This window comes from Morone saxatilis, unplaced genomic scaffold (genome assembly GCF_004916995.1).
Source record: "Morone saxatilis isolate NCDOM2014 unplaced genomic scaffold, NCSU_SB_2.0 Contig1, whole genome shotgun sequence".
NCBI lineage: Eukaryota > Metazoa > Chordata > Actinopteri > Moronidae > Morone > Morone saxatilis.
Window position 1 is genome coordinate 4,400,045 of NW_023339651.1, and position 16,686 is coordinate 4,416,730.

At 40.2% G+C, this 16,686-nt stretch overlaps 1 protein-coding gene across 2 annotated transcripts in view; it reads left to right on the forward strand.

Annotated features, from left to right (window-relative positions):
• wnk4a (WNK lysine deficient protein kinase 4a) overlaps positions 1-16,686 on the forward strand; it is a 43,907-nt gene that overhangs the window by 15,777 nt on the left and 11,444 nt on the right. For both annotated transcript variants that reach the window (XM_035661773.1, XM_035661779.1), the window contains exons 3-10: positions 7,154-7,326; positions 7,721-7,941; positions 8,700-8,857; positions 11,705-11,793; positions 12,210-12,429; positions 13,601-13,961; positions 15,166-15,311; positions 16,492-16,565. In XM_035661773.1, the coding sequence (XP_035517666.1) occupies positions 7,154-7,326; positions 7,721-7,941; positions 8,700-8,857; positions 11,705-11,793; positions 12,210-12,429; positions 13,601-13,961; positions 15,166-15,311; positions 16,492-16,565 (1,442 nt within the window). The remainder of the gene's footprint in view (positions 1-7,153; positions 7,327-7,720; positions 7,942-8,699; positions 8,858-11,704; positions 11,794-12,209; positions 12,430-13,600; positions 13,962-15,165; positions 15,312-16,491; positions 16,566-16,686) is intronic.

Below are 16,686 nucleotides of genomic sequence, written 5' to 3' on the forward strand. Positions count from 1 at the left end.
TGTGTGAAAGGGTGAATGTGGCACGTAGTGTAAAAGCGCTTTGAGTGGTCGGAAGACTAGAAAGGCTATACAAGTCCATTACCATTCTTGTAATCCGGATGGGAGTTTACATCCGTCAACGTCAATGATTAGAATCTGTGTATTACAGGGCTGCCATTAAAAATGTCAGAGATAATTGTTGAGCTAGTTGAATTATTAGAGCATTTATGCTTCATGTTCAGATCACAAAAACTGATTTATGTCCTTTTTAGCAAATAATATGTGGCTGTTATGACTCCCAGAATGACTCATTTTTAAGAGGCTAATAATATAATACAAAGTCAAACAGTAAAGGATTAATCCTTTATTATCATTATTATTTTATTTTAAAATAAATGTGATCCCAAAAAATACAAAATCAAGTACAAACAAAAATAATTATGTGAATTAATTTCTAAGTTTTCTGTAGTCAAAAAGGCTCTCTGCTGTAAAGATGTAAGCACACAGATTGTTTTTGTTGCCTGGGTTAGCCAGTTGACTCAGTTTAATCAGGTTTAAGAGCCCACAGGTTCGCCTTGGCCCTTTATAGCGGTAGAAGACGTAACTGTGACGGAGCATGACAAGCTGTCACGTCCGCTGTGCCAGTGTACCTAACACACCATTTTGGATAATGGCCCTCAGTGTGCAGGACGAGAAACAGCTAAATATATGTTGTTTTTTTATGGAAGAATCTCCTGTCACACATTACTTGTTTATTGAATTCTCACACAGCTGCTCCATTAAGTGGGGACATCAGTTTGGGTATATAAAACAGTTGGTTACAAACAAGCAGCAGTGGACACACGCTAGTAAGATTTAAATTTTTGCTCAAATTTCAGCTTCAGAAACTTTGTCTTTGTTAGATTTTAGTGCTTCAGTTGCAGTTAGTGAGACTAACTCTATGATTAAACTCATCATAAAAAGGATGTCATCATATTTGTGCATGATTGCATTGTATATTTAGATTGGATGTCCCAAACTAAGCTCTTTCCATCCCTTTGCTGTTTCTCCACATCATCATGTTGATCTGACTTCTCCGCTGTATTTTCGAAAGACAAAACTCGTACAAGCTGTGTCCTCCAGGCGTCTTGTGATCTTTCTGTGGTTTGCTGGGTTTGCTGAAGAGGACAACGTGTTTGTTCCATTCACAATCTTCCCTTCAAATGCCATTACACTGAAAACTGCCCATACACCTTCCACTCCAGAACTTCAACGCTTCCTTCCCTCGCAGGGTTATTTGAGCAGATTGGAGCAAAGAATGTCCTCTCGTCTACATTTAACTTTACATTTGACCTGAGACGGCTCAAAGGCCAGCTCAAAAATGTCTCAGGTCAAACTGGTCTTCACAGTGTCGCACACACACCATGCAACGTTAAGTGTTGAAGTCACAAGGGATCATTGTTTATGAGCTGCTTGCCCTATACATCTTACATATTGATATTTACTGTGTTGACATTCAGCACTTAATGTCTAAAGCATTCAATGGACACCTACAAGCGACTGTAGAATAAGTCTTTGACATTTCCATAATCACAAGCTACAATGTAAGAAGCACAACAACAGACAATGATACTATATAAGTGAAGTAATGGCGTGGATCAGGCAGGTAGCGTACAAGGAAAAGTTACCAGTTACTGTAACTGCATAATACAACAATTCAACTTGAAAGGCAAAGGGATTATTTAGGGAGAGAGTCTTAAAGGGCCGTACTATAAGCCCAGAGCCGTTTATAGAATGAATGAGGTTTTAGTGAGTCACTAAAAGCAAACACCAGGCACGTTAAGATGTCAAGAATAACAAAGTAAATAGACCAAAGATACAAGATCTCTCAGCTCTCAAACAAATCAATCTTAGTCTAAGGTGATGCAATACTTTCTGAGACTACTCGTACTGTACAGTTCAGAAGATAACATTGTAATTGTCAAAAGATAGTATATTATATATATAGTAAGTATTAGTCCAATCCAATACAGTTTGTCCAACAGAGAACAAAATCTAGAATACATCTAAGAGATACCTATCAAGATTGCTTGTTTATGTTTTATATTTATGGTTAAAAAGTCCTCCAGTATCGGTCAGGCTATCAAATATAGTCATATCTTCAAAAAGCATCTAAAGGTGGTAAACGACTTGCTTGACAGGCCACGTTTCACTTTTGAGATACATGAGAGATACGTGTAATCCTGCTCCTAGGTCTCTTTTTACTTGTGCAGGTAATTAGCTGGGCGCCACAAGTCAGGTCAGGTTGTTGGTGTGAGAGCAGCAGTCAGAGGCTGGTCTGAGTCCTCAATCCTTATGAGATTAATGGCTAACCTCCCTCTGCCCGCTCCATTTACAGAACATGTCAAGTTTTCTTTGGAAAGAGCACACTGCCACCTCAGTTCTCACCTGCAAACATCTAAATGCAACACTGTACCAGTATGAGAGCCTACGTGCGTGTTCATACGAAGTGTGTGTCAGTCAAGGCGGGAATGTTCATCTCGGAGGCGTGGGGTCAGATGTTGGTTTTTTTCTGTCTCTTTGCCTTTGACCTCAATCCCAGAGTTTGGCGAAGCAAGTCGTCACCGCCTTCGGAAGCCATGCAGGTTCCCTCCTGCCTACTCTGTCATCAAATGGTCTCTGTGAACTCTGGTCTTTATCTGCAGGGCTCCTCACTGTCGGCATCTGGAGCACATGAGTTATGGCCTGTTAATAAGTTAATGACAGGAAGAAGAGGGGAGGCTTTAATTTTAGTCCCTAAAAGGGTTCAAACAGAGGTCAAGGTAGATGGAAATGTGTGGCAAATGGCACAATTTCCCAAAGCCCAAGATAACTTCTTCAAATTTGTTTCTTTTGTCCGAATGACAGCCCCAAAACCTTCATTTTAGGAGCTGAAACTTGCAAATGTTTGGGGCTTTTCAATGTAATATTTTATGTCTTTCTTACTGTCAACAAATTCCATGAAAAAAAAAAAAGCTATTAAAAACACATAAATGAGCTCCACTGTTGCACTGGGTGACATGTGCCTTAATTACAACAAACATGGGCACTGTAGTTTATTTTGACTCAATCCCACATACACTGCCGTCCTGCTGCCGTATAAATACTCACTAGAGCACGAAAACTGTGTTAATCCGCTGCTGAAAATAGTCCAACTGCACTATTTACTCCTGTTAACATAATGCTTGTTGAGTCTTTCAAAAACTACATATTTGCGACCTGTTTTTTTTAAAGATTTCTATCTTCAGTAGGAAGTAATGGGCTTGGGAGTAAATGCCACAGACAGGATGGGGAAACTAATGAGAGATGGACAACGAACACATTGTTGGTTTTGGTGTTTTCGTGGGATTTATTATAGGAGAAACATGTAGGAGTAACACCAACCTTATACTATATACTAAATAATCAAATCTAGTCCAAACGGTCGGGTAATTTTATGTCAGTCGACTAATCCAGTAAATGATGAATCATTTCAACACTATACTTAAATAATTTTGATTATAGATCCAAGTATTCAATACATGGATATTAAAAAAATTATTAAAACCCCTGCTTCTAACCTCAGCACACATCACTGGAGGCTATAAGTAGAATGACTGAATCCATTTTTTCACTTGCCCTACTTTTCTCTCTGTATTTAGTCAAGATTCCTACAGATACCACAGTGGCTGGATGTTACTCAAATCCTGGCCAGACTTAACTGTATCTGTGTGAGTGAAACATCAGGACACTGCAAACTTCTTCATTTGTGTATTAAGTGGCAGTGTAAAGCACCTGGTTTGGTGCAAATGTTGGCCGACACACGACATGTGTCCATGTCCTGGTTGTCACAGTAGGGGCGCTGACAGGGACTTCTTAATACCGGTGGCTCCTCTACCATCAACACTGCTTATGTAACTCCACTTATGTGGCACCAAGCCCAAGTATTTCCAACCCCAGCTATTGCAGACCCCCAACTCAACACACACACACGCATACACACACACACACCTCCCAGCAGCTAAGAATAAAACATCCAGCTGGAAGAGAGAGGATAAGAAACTTTTAGTAGAGGCTCCTTCACACACCTCTTTATCTAGTCTGTTTTTATGGATATACGCACTTGTCTTTTCAAAATCAAGAAGGTTTGTTTTTGTGGCTCCCCCCTGCATCGCTTTCTCCAGTGTTACGCAACGCTTTTTGGCCTCATTTTTCACAGAGAGGAGGGGGAAGAGAGAGAGGTCGGGGCTGAAAGATGGAGTCAAATATCCCATGGAAAAGTTAGATAGAAGCCTTGCACAGCTGTCAACAGAGGATCCCTTCTTTGGGAAATGCTAGACGGCTTCTGACTAAAGATAGATATCTTTGAGTCTAATTGAAACACATTATAGTTATCTGTAATAGCCAAAGAAATCATGTTTATTAGACTTTTCTCTAATGAATCGGTGGCTGCCATGATGTGAAAATAGTCTCTTTGAACTGACTGTACAGTTAATTTCTGCTCTTAGTCACGGCTTGAGTGCGTATGTGTACTGGGAGGAGGCCTTATGTTACCCTGAAATTAACCAGCACCAGAAAACAATGCAATCAGATGACACCATTGCAGTGTAAACACAGCTCATATTTGTGCTTTGTTGTTTCCATCTGTATTTCATTTTCCACTGTATTTGATGCGGTTTTTGTGGACATTTTAAAAGAACTATCCCTCAGTTTGGAGGTTTTGATGAGTCATATGAAAGAAGCACCCATTATCAGCTCCATTTTCTTCAACAGCTCACATTTTATGAACTGTGTTGATCAGAGTTGCCACAACAGGATTTTGGTTTTCCGTAAGAGCTCCTCTGAAATTGCCAAATGTACGTTTTGCATTTCAGTATTTTGCAATCATGCCATCCAGCATGCCAAGCTCTAGTAAATCCTGCGGTTTTGGAAGTGTCAGGATATCTGAGTGGCTCGGCCGCATGCCACAGCTCCAGTAAAATCACATTACACTGACTCTGGCTGCAAACAGGCGACTATCCACAGGAGACAAAGCTTGCTGCGCAGGGGTCTGATGTTATCGCGCTTAGATACATAAATATCCAGATGCACATCAACCCATAAACCCACTGACTCATTCACCCTGGCTCATGTACAAACAACACCATAACACACCACAATTTGTGTCATATATATTGCGTGCTTTTTAGGATATAGTGATCTACAGTGTGAATAAACCTCTATGACCATGTCTGTAATTTGTTGTCTTTAAGGTTCTTAAAACTAAATAGAGTGTATGAAGCACATATTAGATTAAAGTGGAACTGACTCATTCAGAAGACTTCTAGACACTTGTATGATCTAAATTGATCTGCGTTAATAGTCATTACTTGTCCTCTAAACCCAAGATGTTTTTTTTCTTACGTATGAGGAATAAGCTGTAGCCTGTGTTCACATCATAAACTGATCACTATCGACCTAAAAGCCAACCACTTGGTCAGTAGACGCCTCTGTGTCTCGCTTTTGAGCCCAGGCCTCGTGTTTGAGTTGCTGGTGCAATATGACAGTTTGACAGGTGACTGACGCAGGTAAAAGGTCTCTTGCGTTGTGTGACTTCAGACGCCGTATATCTTCAAACAGTCTACCTCCTGTGTTGATGCAGAAGCTTAGCATTAGCAGCGGTAGCACCTCCCTGCTTACTGGGAAAAGGCAAAGAGGAAGGAGAGAGAGTAGCGGTCAAGTTGATTGTAAGCATAAACATATGCAGAGCAATTTTCCCAGAAATCTGCCTCAATGCAGGATTCATGGTCCTGAGGTCTCCCAGGAGTTTTCCACTAACCACCAACCACAGGCAGAGTTACCCCAACAGCACCTAAATTGGGCCATTCATCCTAGAGGAAGCACAAAAATGTCTTTGTTCATCCAGCGTGATTGCTGTGTTTGGTTCAGTTTTACATGGATTTTTGGACACCTCCTCCTTAAATTTGTAAAGTCAGAGCTCCCCTTATTGGAAAATAAATGTGAATATGTAATGCGAGGGTCACCCAGATGGATGAACCTGTGGTTTACAGTCCCGCAGCGGGCTCATTAGTTAAAGTAACAGTGATTTATCAGGTTGGTCCCGTGGATTTGTATGCTGTGTTTATTGCTACCTACTTACGTAACCAGAGCTCTACAACTCAACTGTCAACGCTACTGCATTTTTATATTGACAAAACAAACTCAACTCAAGGTCCATTTAGTCACAGTGGAGCTTTCAATCATATCACATGACCTTCATCAACAGATGCAGTTTGTCAAGTTGTAAATTGTAGATGTTTAAATGTCTTTAAGGACTTCCTGTCCTTATTGGCTTAAACTTTAGCTTCAATCAAAAATCCTGACCTTGGAAACAAAACAGCCTCAAGGTCCATTTATTAGCTGTTCTGGAGTGCGTTTGCACTTTTATCCCAGTTATGATCAGGTTTTTGGTGTACACCACTATTTTTAGAAACCTGAATACGCCCTTTTATTCTGGTTTTGAGAAACCTAAATATGCTACCTTTCTCAGAAACTGGGATACTGTGGGTCATTCTCTGCTATGTGTGCAGGTGCTTCCTCAACTCGACCTGAAACAAGATAGCCAGTAAACCAAAATAAATTGACGATTAAACTATTTAATGATGATATACACGCTGGAAAAAAGTAAAAGTCTCTCTTCTTTTATTACCGGTGATAAAGCCAGTAGAGCAGTAAATGCAGCCAAATTGTCAATTTCTAGCTTAGTTCCAGACGTCAGACTCACTGTCTAAATCTCAGATTTTTTATTAGTGATTCAAATTGGTCTTGTGTCTTGTGCTTATTGATGGCTGTTTTCCCTAGTTCAAGAAACAACTCAGCCAATGAGAGGTGGGATTAAGAATATGGATGTCATATTCCTGTTCCAGAGCCAGATATTCATCCTCAAAGAAATATGGACAGAATAATGGTTATAAGGATGGATGAAATAGATGCAAGTTGTTTTAAGTCAAATTACCAAAATAAGAACTCTTAAATCAGCATAATTCTGAAATCATCATGAAAAATGTGAAGTTAACTGTTCCAAGCAACCAATAACAGCTTTTGTGCTGACTGGAAAGGCTGTTGACATGGATAGTTCAGTCGCTATTGATTGACTGTGCATGTAAACATACTCTTAACCATGCGATTTTCTCTGCAGACCCGTAAGCTGACCAAGGCAGAGCGACAGCGTTTCAGTGAGGAGGTGGAGATGCTAAAGGGCCTGCAGCACCCAAACATCGTCCGCTTTCACGACTCCTGGAAGTCAACGGTTAAGGGCCTCAAGTGCATCATCCTGGTGACCGAACTCATGACCTCAGGCACGCTCAAAACGTGAGTCTTCTCCACCCAGTTCCCATTTACACTTTTTATTAAAAGATAGAAATTGTGCCTAAAAGCAGTTCATTTTTCATTTGTTCTTTTTGTAAGAAGGTGTTAATTTCTCAAACGGCGGATATCCTTTTTCCAAGTAAAGCTCTTCAGGTCTTCCATAAAAAAGAGTGTTTTTGTGTCATGTTTGACAGCTTGTCTTTTGCTTTTAAAGGAATGAAAAGGTGCAGAATAAGATCAGAGAATAGCTCCACTCTGGATACAATGTTCTGGGAGACTTTTAAACTTCCTCTTTGCTGCCAAAATAAGAGATTAATTATTTTGTAGCTCTTTCTCTTCTTCCAGTATTTTGATATGTTTAGAATGGGGTGTTTAGTCTTGTCCTCCTTTGTTTTAGGTACTTGAAGAGGTTCAAGGAGATGAAGCTGAAGCTGCTGCAGCGCTGGAGTCGTCAGATCCTAAAAGGGCTTCACTTCCTGCACACGCGCACTCCTCCCATCATCCACCGGGACCTCAAGTGTGACAACATTTTCATCACTGGCCCTACCGGCTCCGTCAAGATAGGAGATCTCGGGCTGGCCACTCTCAAAAGTGCCTCTTTTGCTAAAAGTGTCATTGGTAAGTCTTTACACAAATATCTCCTTCAACTGATGTCAGGAAGAAAAACTTGCACAAATCTAATGATGTAAAATCTTGAAATTAAGCCTTTGTTTAAATTATTTTGCTTCCAATTTCTCCTGCATGGATCATTGAACACAACCAACCATTGATGCCTGTGTTTTATTTCTTGGCTCTATTTTCAAATGTGGCATCATTACTCAAATTGCTTTTAGTGAGAACTTGCCCTTCCCATCAAGAACATGCAGGGAGTGTCAGCCATCAGTATAAAGACTTGTTGATACTTGGTTCTTGCTGAAAGTGACAGTTACATTTTCTTCATTGTAAAATAAAAACAAAAAAATATTTTCAGACATAAAGAATGAATAAGGACTGGTTATTTACTTTTGAAAGATGTGAGTTATCCACTTGGAGAAGATGTGGGGAAAAAAGCCGTTCATTTGGATTAATTTAAGGCTTTTAGCATTTCTTTTTTTTCGACACACAAATTGTTTGAAATTTTGCATACAAACACTACACCTGAAAGTATGCTGATGTATATATAATGTTTTGTTTTCTATACAGTATGTGTTACCAGAAGATGTCTTATCATATAGCTGTTGCTGGTTAAACCCTTTAACACCCATCCTAATGGAGAAACAATGTTTTTAAAGCTGGGCTAATCCATAGTTACTGCAAACCGAACAGGATCCACAAAGATTTACTTGAAGTGAGTTGAAACTGGACCTTTGATTGCCTTTACGTCTGCCCTCTGACAGGAACACCAGAGTTCATGGCCCCTGAGATGTACGAGGAGAAGTACGACGAAGCGGTGGACGTCTACGCCTTTGGAATGTGCATCCTGGAAATGGCCACCTCTGAGTACCCGTACTCCGAGTGCCAAAATGCCGCCCAGATCTACCGCAAAGTCACCAGTGTGAGTAAAGGAAGAAGGAGGACCCCTATTTAATGTAATTGTCCACATGTGTTCACTTTCTTCCATGTGCACGCTGGAATTAAACCGAGAGGAACTAGGATATCTTGTGTGTACGTCTGGATATCCTGCATCCTTGGAAAGAAGTGGGGCCCACATGGAATGAAAGCCGCATTTTGCAAATTAAAGGCTCAGTTTTGTCCATTACAAGCTCAGGGTGTAGAAACATACCATAACCTGCTGGCTTTTCTGTTTTCAGACCACAGTCATGACGCAGAGGATTTACCAGTTCAAAGATCCTGTATAACTGGTTCTGGCTATCATGTTCACTGGAATATGCCTAACCTATTGACACTGGCATTTGCAAATGTTCTGTCTGAAGTGCTTTGCAGAATTTCTTTTCAAGAAGGCACAGATGCATTAGAAAATGAAATATTTTTCTAGCATTAAAAGTTGTCGAATGAAGAAGAGAGCTTGAATCCCAGCCCAGATCCCACCTACAGGATGTAAACTGTTGGATTCATATCATAATGTTATAAAGACAAAAAATGTGGGACTTCTCAGGAAAAAAAGACCAGAAGCAGTGTAGTGAGTTAAGACTCTGGCATTACTGTAGTGGATTTAGGCTGCCGTATTTCAAGCTGTTCCCAGATGCCAAGCACAGCGAATGACGCCATGGTGGGCAAGAGGAGGTGGTGGTAGAATTATATGTTTTGGAAATTGTGTCTCACTCTTTACTCCACAAAGAGAGCTGTTTCTTTCTCGCGTGTCACATATGCAAAGCAAACAGCGTCTGATGGAGGCTGGAAAGTGAGAAAGCGGCAATGCCAACAAGTCAGAGTGGGTCTGGCTCCTCCACAAACAAGACAACATAATAATGTTCCATGTGCAGTCAGAGAAGCTTACCCAAGCAACAAAATTTAATTAAAATGATATTAGCAGTGGCTTTCATGATTTGTTTTACGTTTATGTGCAGTACAGACAACGTGTTTCAATTTATTGGCATGGCAGTTAATTTTTTCATTTGACACTAACCTATAAACTTTATGTAACTTATATATGACTGCCTTGACTTGGCATTGAAGGGGCTTAGAGTAAGAAATATAGCTTGACGTATCAAATACAGAACATATACAAATATTGTAAAGTTCTTGGAAATATTTTCCATGTGGGTGGTCACAACAGACCTTTTTTGGCCTTGCTCTTAATGTGTTTTATTTTACATCAAATAAATAGTCTCATACGTGAATGAATGTCTACTTACTGTGGACAAATGCCTTCTCTTATACACTACTTGGGCAAGACTTTGTGGACACCCAAACATTACACCTACATGTGATTATTGAGCAACTCATTCTAAAACCATGGGCATTGATCTGCTGCTATATAAGCCTGCAGTCTTCTGTAAGTGCTCATCTGCATGAAACATGTACAAGAAGCCCAAATTTGCATGTTGAAATCTCTTGTTTTGCCCAACCAACCATCAAATATTGATATTTGAGAAGCTGGAATTAGTGCATTTTGGCATTTGTTCTTTAAAAATGCAATGTATTTGTTGTGAATTAAAACAGGAAAGGACCTTCATCAAACTGTTGCCAAAAAGTTGTAAGCATACTGTTGTCTAAAATATCACTATATGCTGTAGCATTAAGATTACTCTTAAAAAGCCCCAGACCAAAAGTATGTTAACATGTTAGTCCAGGGGCGTCTGTATATTTTTGGCCATATGATATATTTCCCTCAGTGAATGGAAATCTATGGCAAAGAATAGCAGATTTTGCTTGTAAGACATAACCTTTCTTATGTTTATGTAAAATAATTGTTTCGGGATCATTCAAGATCTTATCTGGACCTCTGTTACCACAGGAAAGGAGCAGAGACTCAAATTAGATTTGAATTGAGGGAAAACTGATTAAAAGGGTTCCAGTAAGGATAATGAAGCAAACTGCTTAAACAAAGAAACCTCTGTGCTCTGCTTAAGATCCTTTAAATCACATTTCATATATAACATAACAGCATTTCAGTAATTGCACTGAAGCCTTTTAAGACTGAAATTATTATGTTACAAATCAGAATTCATTCTGTACAGACGTAAGTCAAACACACTTACCGTTTAGAAAAATAACACACGTTCTCCTCTCTACTTTCTCACAGCTTTGTCCTTTAAACAGGAAGTAGAAATATCTTGAGTAAATTATTTACGGTCATAACAAAAAAAGACTGCAGCTACTGTGTGACATGTCAGTTTGAATGTGATAACAAAGTGTATCTCTCAGCCTTTTTCTGGTAAATCTAATTATTTGAGTGTTTTGACCTAACATCAGCTGGTTGCTTGGGTATCTGCAGGCCAAACATCTTTTTGACCTCGACTCTTTGCGTTCTTATCTGTGTTTTTATTGGACAGAGAGCTCTGCTGTAATCTATGTACATTCTCATGATAGCATTTAGAAACACTCCCTTATTTCAAATAAGTGTGAAGTCCTGCATGAATATTTGCTGTTGCTGATAAACTCTGCAGAGAAGCTCCAGCTGTCCGGAGTTAAAAACTCTTTAAGGATTGGCATCTTGGGTTTTTTCCATTTTCACAAGCTCTTGGTATTGTTCTCTTCTGGTGTTGACATGATTGCAGAGCCTAATGTCATGCTGGCTAGTGGCAGGAGTCACAAAGCACAGGATTATGTTAACACGCACTGCAGGTAGTAGTGGCTGTTACTGCTGTGGGATAAATGTACAAGGAAGAGATCATTGCTTTTTGATCACTTATTCTTGCTTAAAGCACCCCCTCTGGTAGTTGTTGGGACATTATAAAGCCCTACAGATGAAGTAAAACTCTTCTGATTGTTTTTACAGGGAATTAAACCTGACAGTTTCTACAAAGTCAAAGTCCCAGAACTGAAGGAGATCATTGAGGGCTGCATTCGCATGAACAATGATGAAAGGTACAAGTCAAAAACATACACTGTGATCAACAAATAAAAAAATGATAAAGTTAAAGTGATCTTTATGAAGTGCACTAATCCCTATTCCATGTCTGTTTTTTTGCTTTGTTCTGTAAAGTAACGATCTAGATTCTAGCTTATAACTTTGTGCAGATAAAATCTTATTTTTTCAGCAAAAGAATCTAATTAAATTACATTTTTTGCATCTACGGAGAGTTAGAAACGTGGTATTTTGCACGTTTTAGGTGTGCATGTAAAGTTAATTAAAACCTGCTGCAAGATGTACATATGTTTCTCAAAGCTAAAGGTATCTGTTTAATTTGTTATGGATAAATAATAAAAGGTCTGTGTTTAAAAATATGCAAATCAACCTTTTAAGGGTCTAAAAGCTGACTGATTTTCTTTTTTTACTGCAGGTACACCATTCAGGACCTCCTGGAACACCCCTTCTTCCGGGAGAACAATGGCGTGCACGTGGAGCTGGCAGAAGAGGACGACACGGTGAAGTCGGGTCTGAAGCTGTGGCTGCGCATGGACGACACCAAGAAGCTCCACGGGAAGTACAAGGACAACAACGCCATCGAGTTCCTCTTTGAGCTCTACAAAGACGTGCCTGAGGAGGTGGCTCAGGAGATGGTAGGCTGACACATGAAGACAGCGTGTTTTGAGGTCAACCTTTACTGCTCTGCTGGCCCAGTTTGAGGCAGCCATTAGTGAGGAAATTGAGTAATTGATCCCAGATCAACAGATAAAGGCGACTTCAGCCAACCCCCACACGCTCTCTGCATCCTGATCTTGACTTATGATGATAGCTTTTAATGGGTTTTCTGGGGGACGGCGGACTGGATATGGAGTTGTTATTAACCTTAATGATCTTAACACAAATAAACACCAGATTCCCCCTCACAACAGAAAGATGCTTTGAAAAAAAGGTGGTTAGGTGACAGATGGTACCTTTTTAAATGAGCGTTTATTTTGAATGCACATACAGATGTTAGATTCAGAGACCTTATTACAGGCAAACATCACATCATGGACTCTTAACATTATGAGTGAAGCAGACATTTCCCTTTGAGTTATCTGTCGTTTGACACTTGACCCCACACAGTGAAAGCAGCCTCACTAATGCACCCTGGCATCATTATGCTTCTTTTACGGTTCTGTTATGACAGTACACACTCTGAAATGCGCTCCAGCCCATAAAGAGAACGCCATGCAGAGTGTGTCAAGGGCACAGCTCAACATTTAATCATCAGGGGTTCGAAATGTGAGAGCGTGTCTCAGGAAGCAGCCGAGGTCACGTCTTTAATAATATAATGGCTCTCCTGCTCGTTACGAAACAGGCCCTTATGTCCTCCAGAACCCCCTCCGTAGAGGTCACTTTTAATGAAAATGCAAGCCACAATTCCTTACTTGTTTACCTCTTTGTGGTAGTTTTCATCAAGATCAAATTTGGTATCAGCAGGGGACATCTAGTCCGGCAGATCTGCTGTAATCTGATTATGTGTTGAGAGGCAGGTTGGGACTGAGTGTCCCACTCTGCTGGACTGGGTGTCACAAGAGGCTATGCAAGACTCCACATTGGCAGAGAATGCAAACAGTGTGCCTTGGTTTTACAAAACAAATGCTGGTAGCACAAAAGCTTTTGTCACATCACAAGAAAGACTGTCGCACAACCTGCGTAATCAGGTCACTAAGTGCAACAGACCTGCGTAAATTGTATGCATATTGCAGCAGCAACTCATGGACTATGACTCCTACACGTGTCCATGTTGTGCCCTGACCATCTCTGTGTCTTGTTATGCAGGTTGTGCTTGGGTTCGTGTGTGAGGCTGACTTTAAGCTCGTGGCCAAGGCCATACGGGACAGGGTGGCGACCATCAAGCGGCAGAGAGAGAAGCTAAGGCGGCTGGCAGAGGAGCGGAAGAAGAAGCAGGAGCAGGAAGCCTTAGAAGAAGAACCAGAGCCTCAGACTCCTTTACCCAAAGTCAGCGACATTGTTGCAGCAGAGTCACCCACCCCGGCCCTGACGCCTCCGGCCCCAATCTTGTCCCCCGTCACCAGCTCTGTGGACTCTGGCGTCAGCTCCAACTACCCTGCAGAGCCAGAGGAGCCAGAGGCAGACCAACACTTCCACATGCGCTACAACAGCTTGTCCTCTGCTAACTGTGAGCGGCCTAATATAAAATCCAAGTTTGTAGGGTCCACCCACTGTGATTTTCATGTTTTCAGTTCAAGTTTGCAACTTTTTAGGCTCATAAAACACTTTTAACACCAAGTGGATAATACGAAAACGATCATCAGTTTCAAAACAAGGATGTTTCTCATACAGTACTTCCTGAAGACGTATACCATATTAAAAAACAGCAAAATAGTGCATTATTATTGTTAGGTCTTAGTATAGTAGTGAAGTATTTGTATAATATAATAAATAATAAATAAAAAATAAAATATAAAAATAAAAATATTTGTAGTACAAGTATTTAGATCCTTTACTTAAGTAAAACTAGCAATACGAGACAATAAAACTTATAAAAGTATAAAGTGCTGCTTTTGCATTATGTTATAAATATCATATTATTGAATTATTATTACAGATGTATTTACATGTAAGAGGAAGCATTTTAAGTTTGAAAATGGTCATGGTAGAGGTAATCTAAATACTTTAAATACTGTTGTGGATGGTTCAACCTATAACAATGCATCATATTTCATAAAGTAATCTTTTGTTTTGAAAGAAATCTGATAAGCAACTAATCCAAAAAAATACAATACATTCTGAAATATTAAAGGAGAAAACATCTAATTTAAATACTCAGGAAAAGTACTGTAACATTGTAATTAGCTACAGTAATTGTAAAAGTAAATGTACCCATAACATTCGACCACAGTTTGAAACCCACTGCATACAATCCCATGCATCATGTTTCAGTCACATGGGCTTAAATTGGATTTGATTTATCGAGTGTTCGGGTCAAGAACTCGTCATAAACTCTGGAGACATTTGTCTTTCACTGCATTATCTGTGTACTGAACAGAAAGCCGTTCACATCTCAGAGCACATGGGAGGCATACAGTGAAATGTGAAACTGGATAACTAAATTATTCAGTCCCTGTAAGTCTCATGGTGTGGGCGCGTGTGCTCTAGTTATTGAACATTTCTCGGTTTTTATTCAAAACAACAGCCCAGCATATCCTGTGGATCTCCACAGTGAAACCCTCTAAGTTGTTATTATGTTAGTGTGTGGTATGTCTGTGGGGGATCACTAGGCCTGCGTGTTTCCATGCATATAAGTGTGTGTACTGTACAGATTGTGTCAGTAAGACCACAGTCGGTCACATGCTAATGGTTTGTGTGCTTTGTTGAAACAGCTGACTGCGAGACAGACGGCTATCTAAGCTCCTCTGGGCTTCAGGATCCGCTGGAGGCCGGCAGCTTCAACACAACCCCTCCCACCACACACACCGACACACCGACTGCAAACGGTTTCCCCATCCCAGCCCTCCGCTTCCCCTCGGTGAGTGGCCTCAAGCAGCGCCGGGGGGTGGAGGCGTAAAGGATGACTTTCAAGACTTTTACGAGACCTCCTTCACCAGCATTACTCAGTCTAACACAGTGCCGACGCCCCTAATTTTGTGTACCTACTAATTAATAAAGGTCTATACATGTTATGTTGTTCTTCAAGTCAGTACGTAGTTAACTTTACATTCATATGGCAAAGGATGTAGAGTTTAAGCAACATTTTAACAAGAATAACAAGAGTCTGCAGTCTCTGTGAGGCATTCCTGTGCCTTAATCTAAATGCTAATATCAGCATGCTAACATGTTCAAAATAACAGTCTTAACATGCTGTTTAGCAGGTATAATGTTTTCCATGTTCACCATCTTAGTTTAGCATGATAGCATGCTAACGTCTGCTTATTAGCACTAAACACAAACTACAGCTGAGGCAAATTATAGGAAAAACTGACATTTCTACCTGTTTATGGCACTAAATGAAAAGTTGGTGGATCACCAAATCTATTGCAATTCATTCTAAAGGAGAGCGTGAATGTCTGAGCCAAACTTTGTGGCAATCCATCCAACAGTTGTTGAGACATTTCACTCAAAACCCCAAATTTCAATCTCACGGTGGCTCTAAAGGAAAAATCAGAGGCTCGCAAAGTCAGTTAAAACATTTTATGGCAGTCCATCCAAAACTTAATTTATTATTTGGACTGGACCAAAGCACTGCCTATCCCGGGTAGAAACCATGTCTATGAACGTGCCAATTTTTATTTAAAATGGCCAAATTTAAGTTAAAAATGAAGCATTTTGGGTGCCTGGTTAGCTCAGTCGGTAGAGCTGGCAACCTATATACGGAGTTGCTGCAGCGGCCTGGGTTCGAATCCGACCTGGGGATCTTTGCTGCGTGTTATCCCCTCTCTCTACCCCCCTTTCCTGTCTATCTTCAGCTGTCCCTATCTAATAAAGGCATGAAAAGGCCCAAAAAAAAAACTTTAAAAATAGAACATTTTGTGTTGACGTAACTGCAAGTAAATCAAATACTTAACTTAACTACTGAACTTAAAATTCAGTATGTGGAAAATGTTTCCTGCCTACTACCTTGTACTAAAGCTTCAGAGGAAAAATAAGTCAAAGGAAAGTATTGACTTTTTACTTGGTTACCTTACCTCATCCCTCATTTCTGTTCACAGAGTATTGCCGTTTCCAACAACATAGAACATAGCAACTCAGGGCCCCCGAGCGGCTTCAACTCTCCTGTGGACAGGTAATGGTCTTCTTTTTTTTTAACATCTAAGGAACAATGGAGTTCAATAGTTTCTTCTTTATTTAGAAAATCAATGTCAATCTAGTAGAAATGTCTGGTCTTCCCTCTATAACTCCTCCTC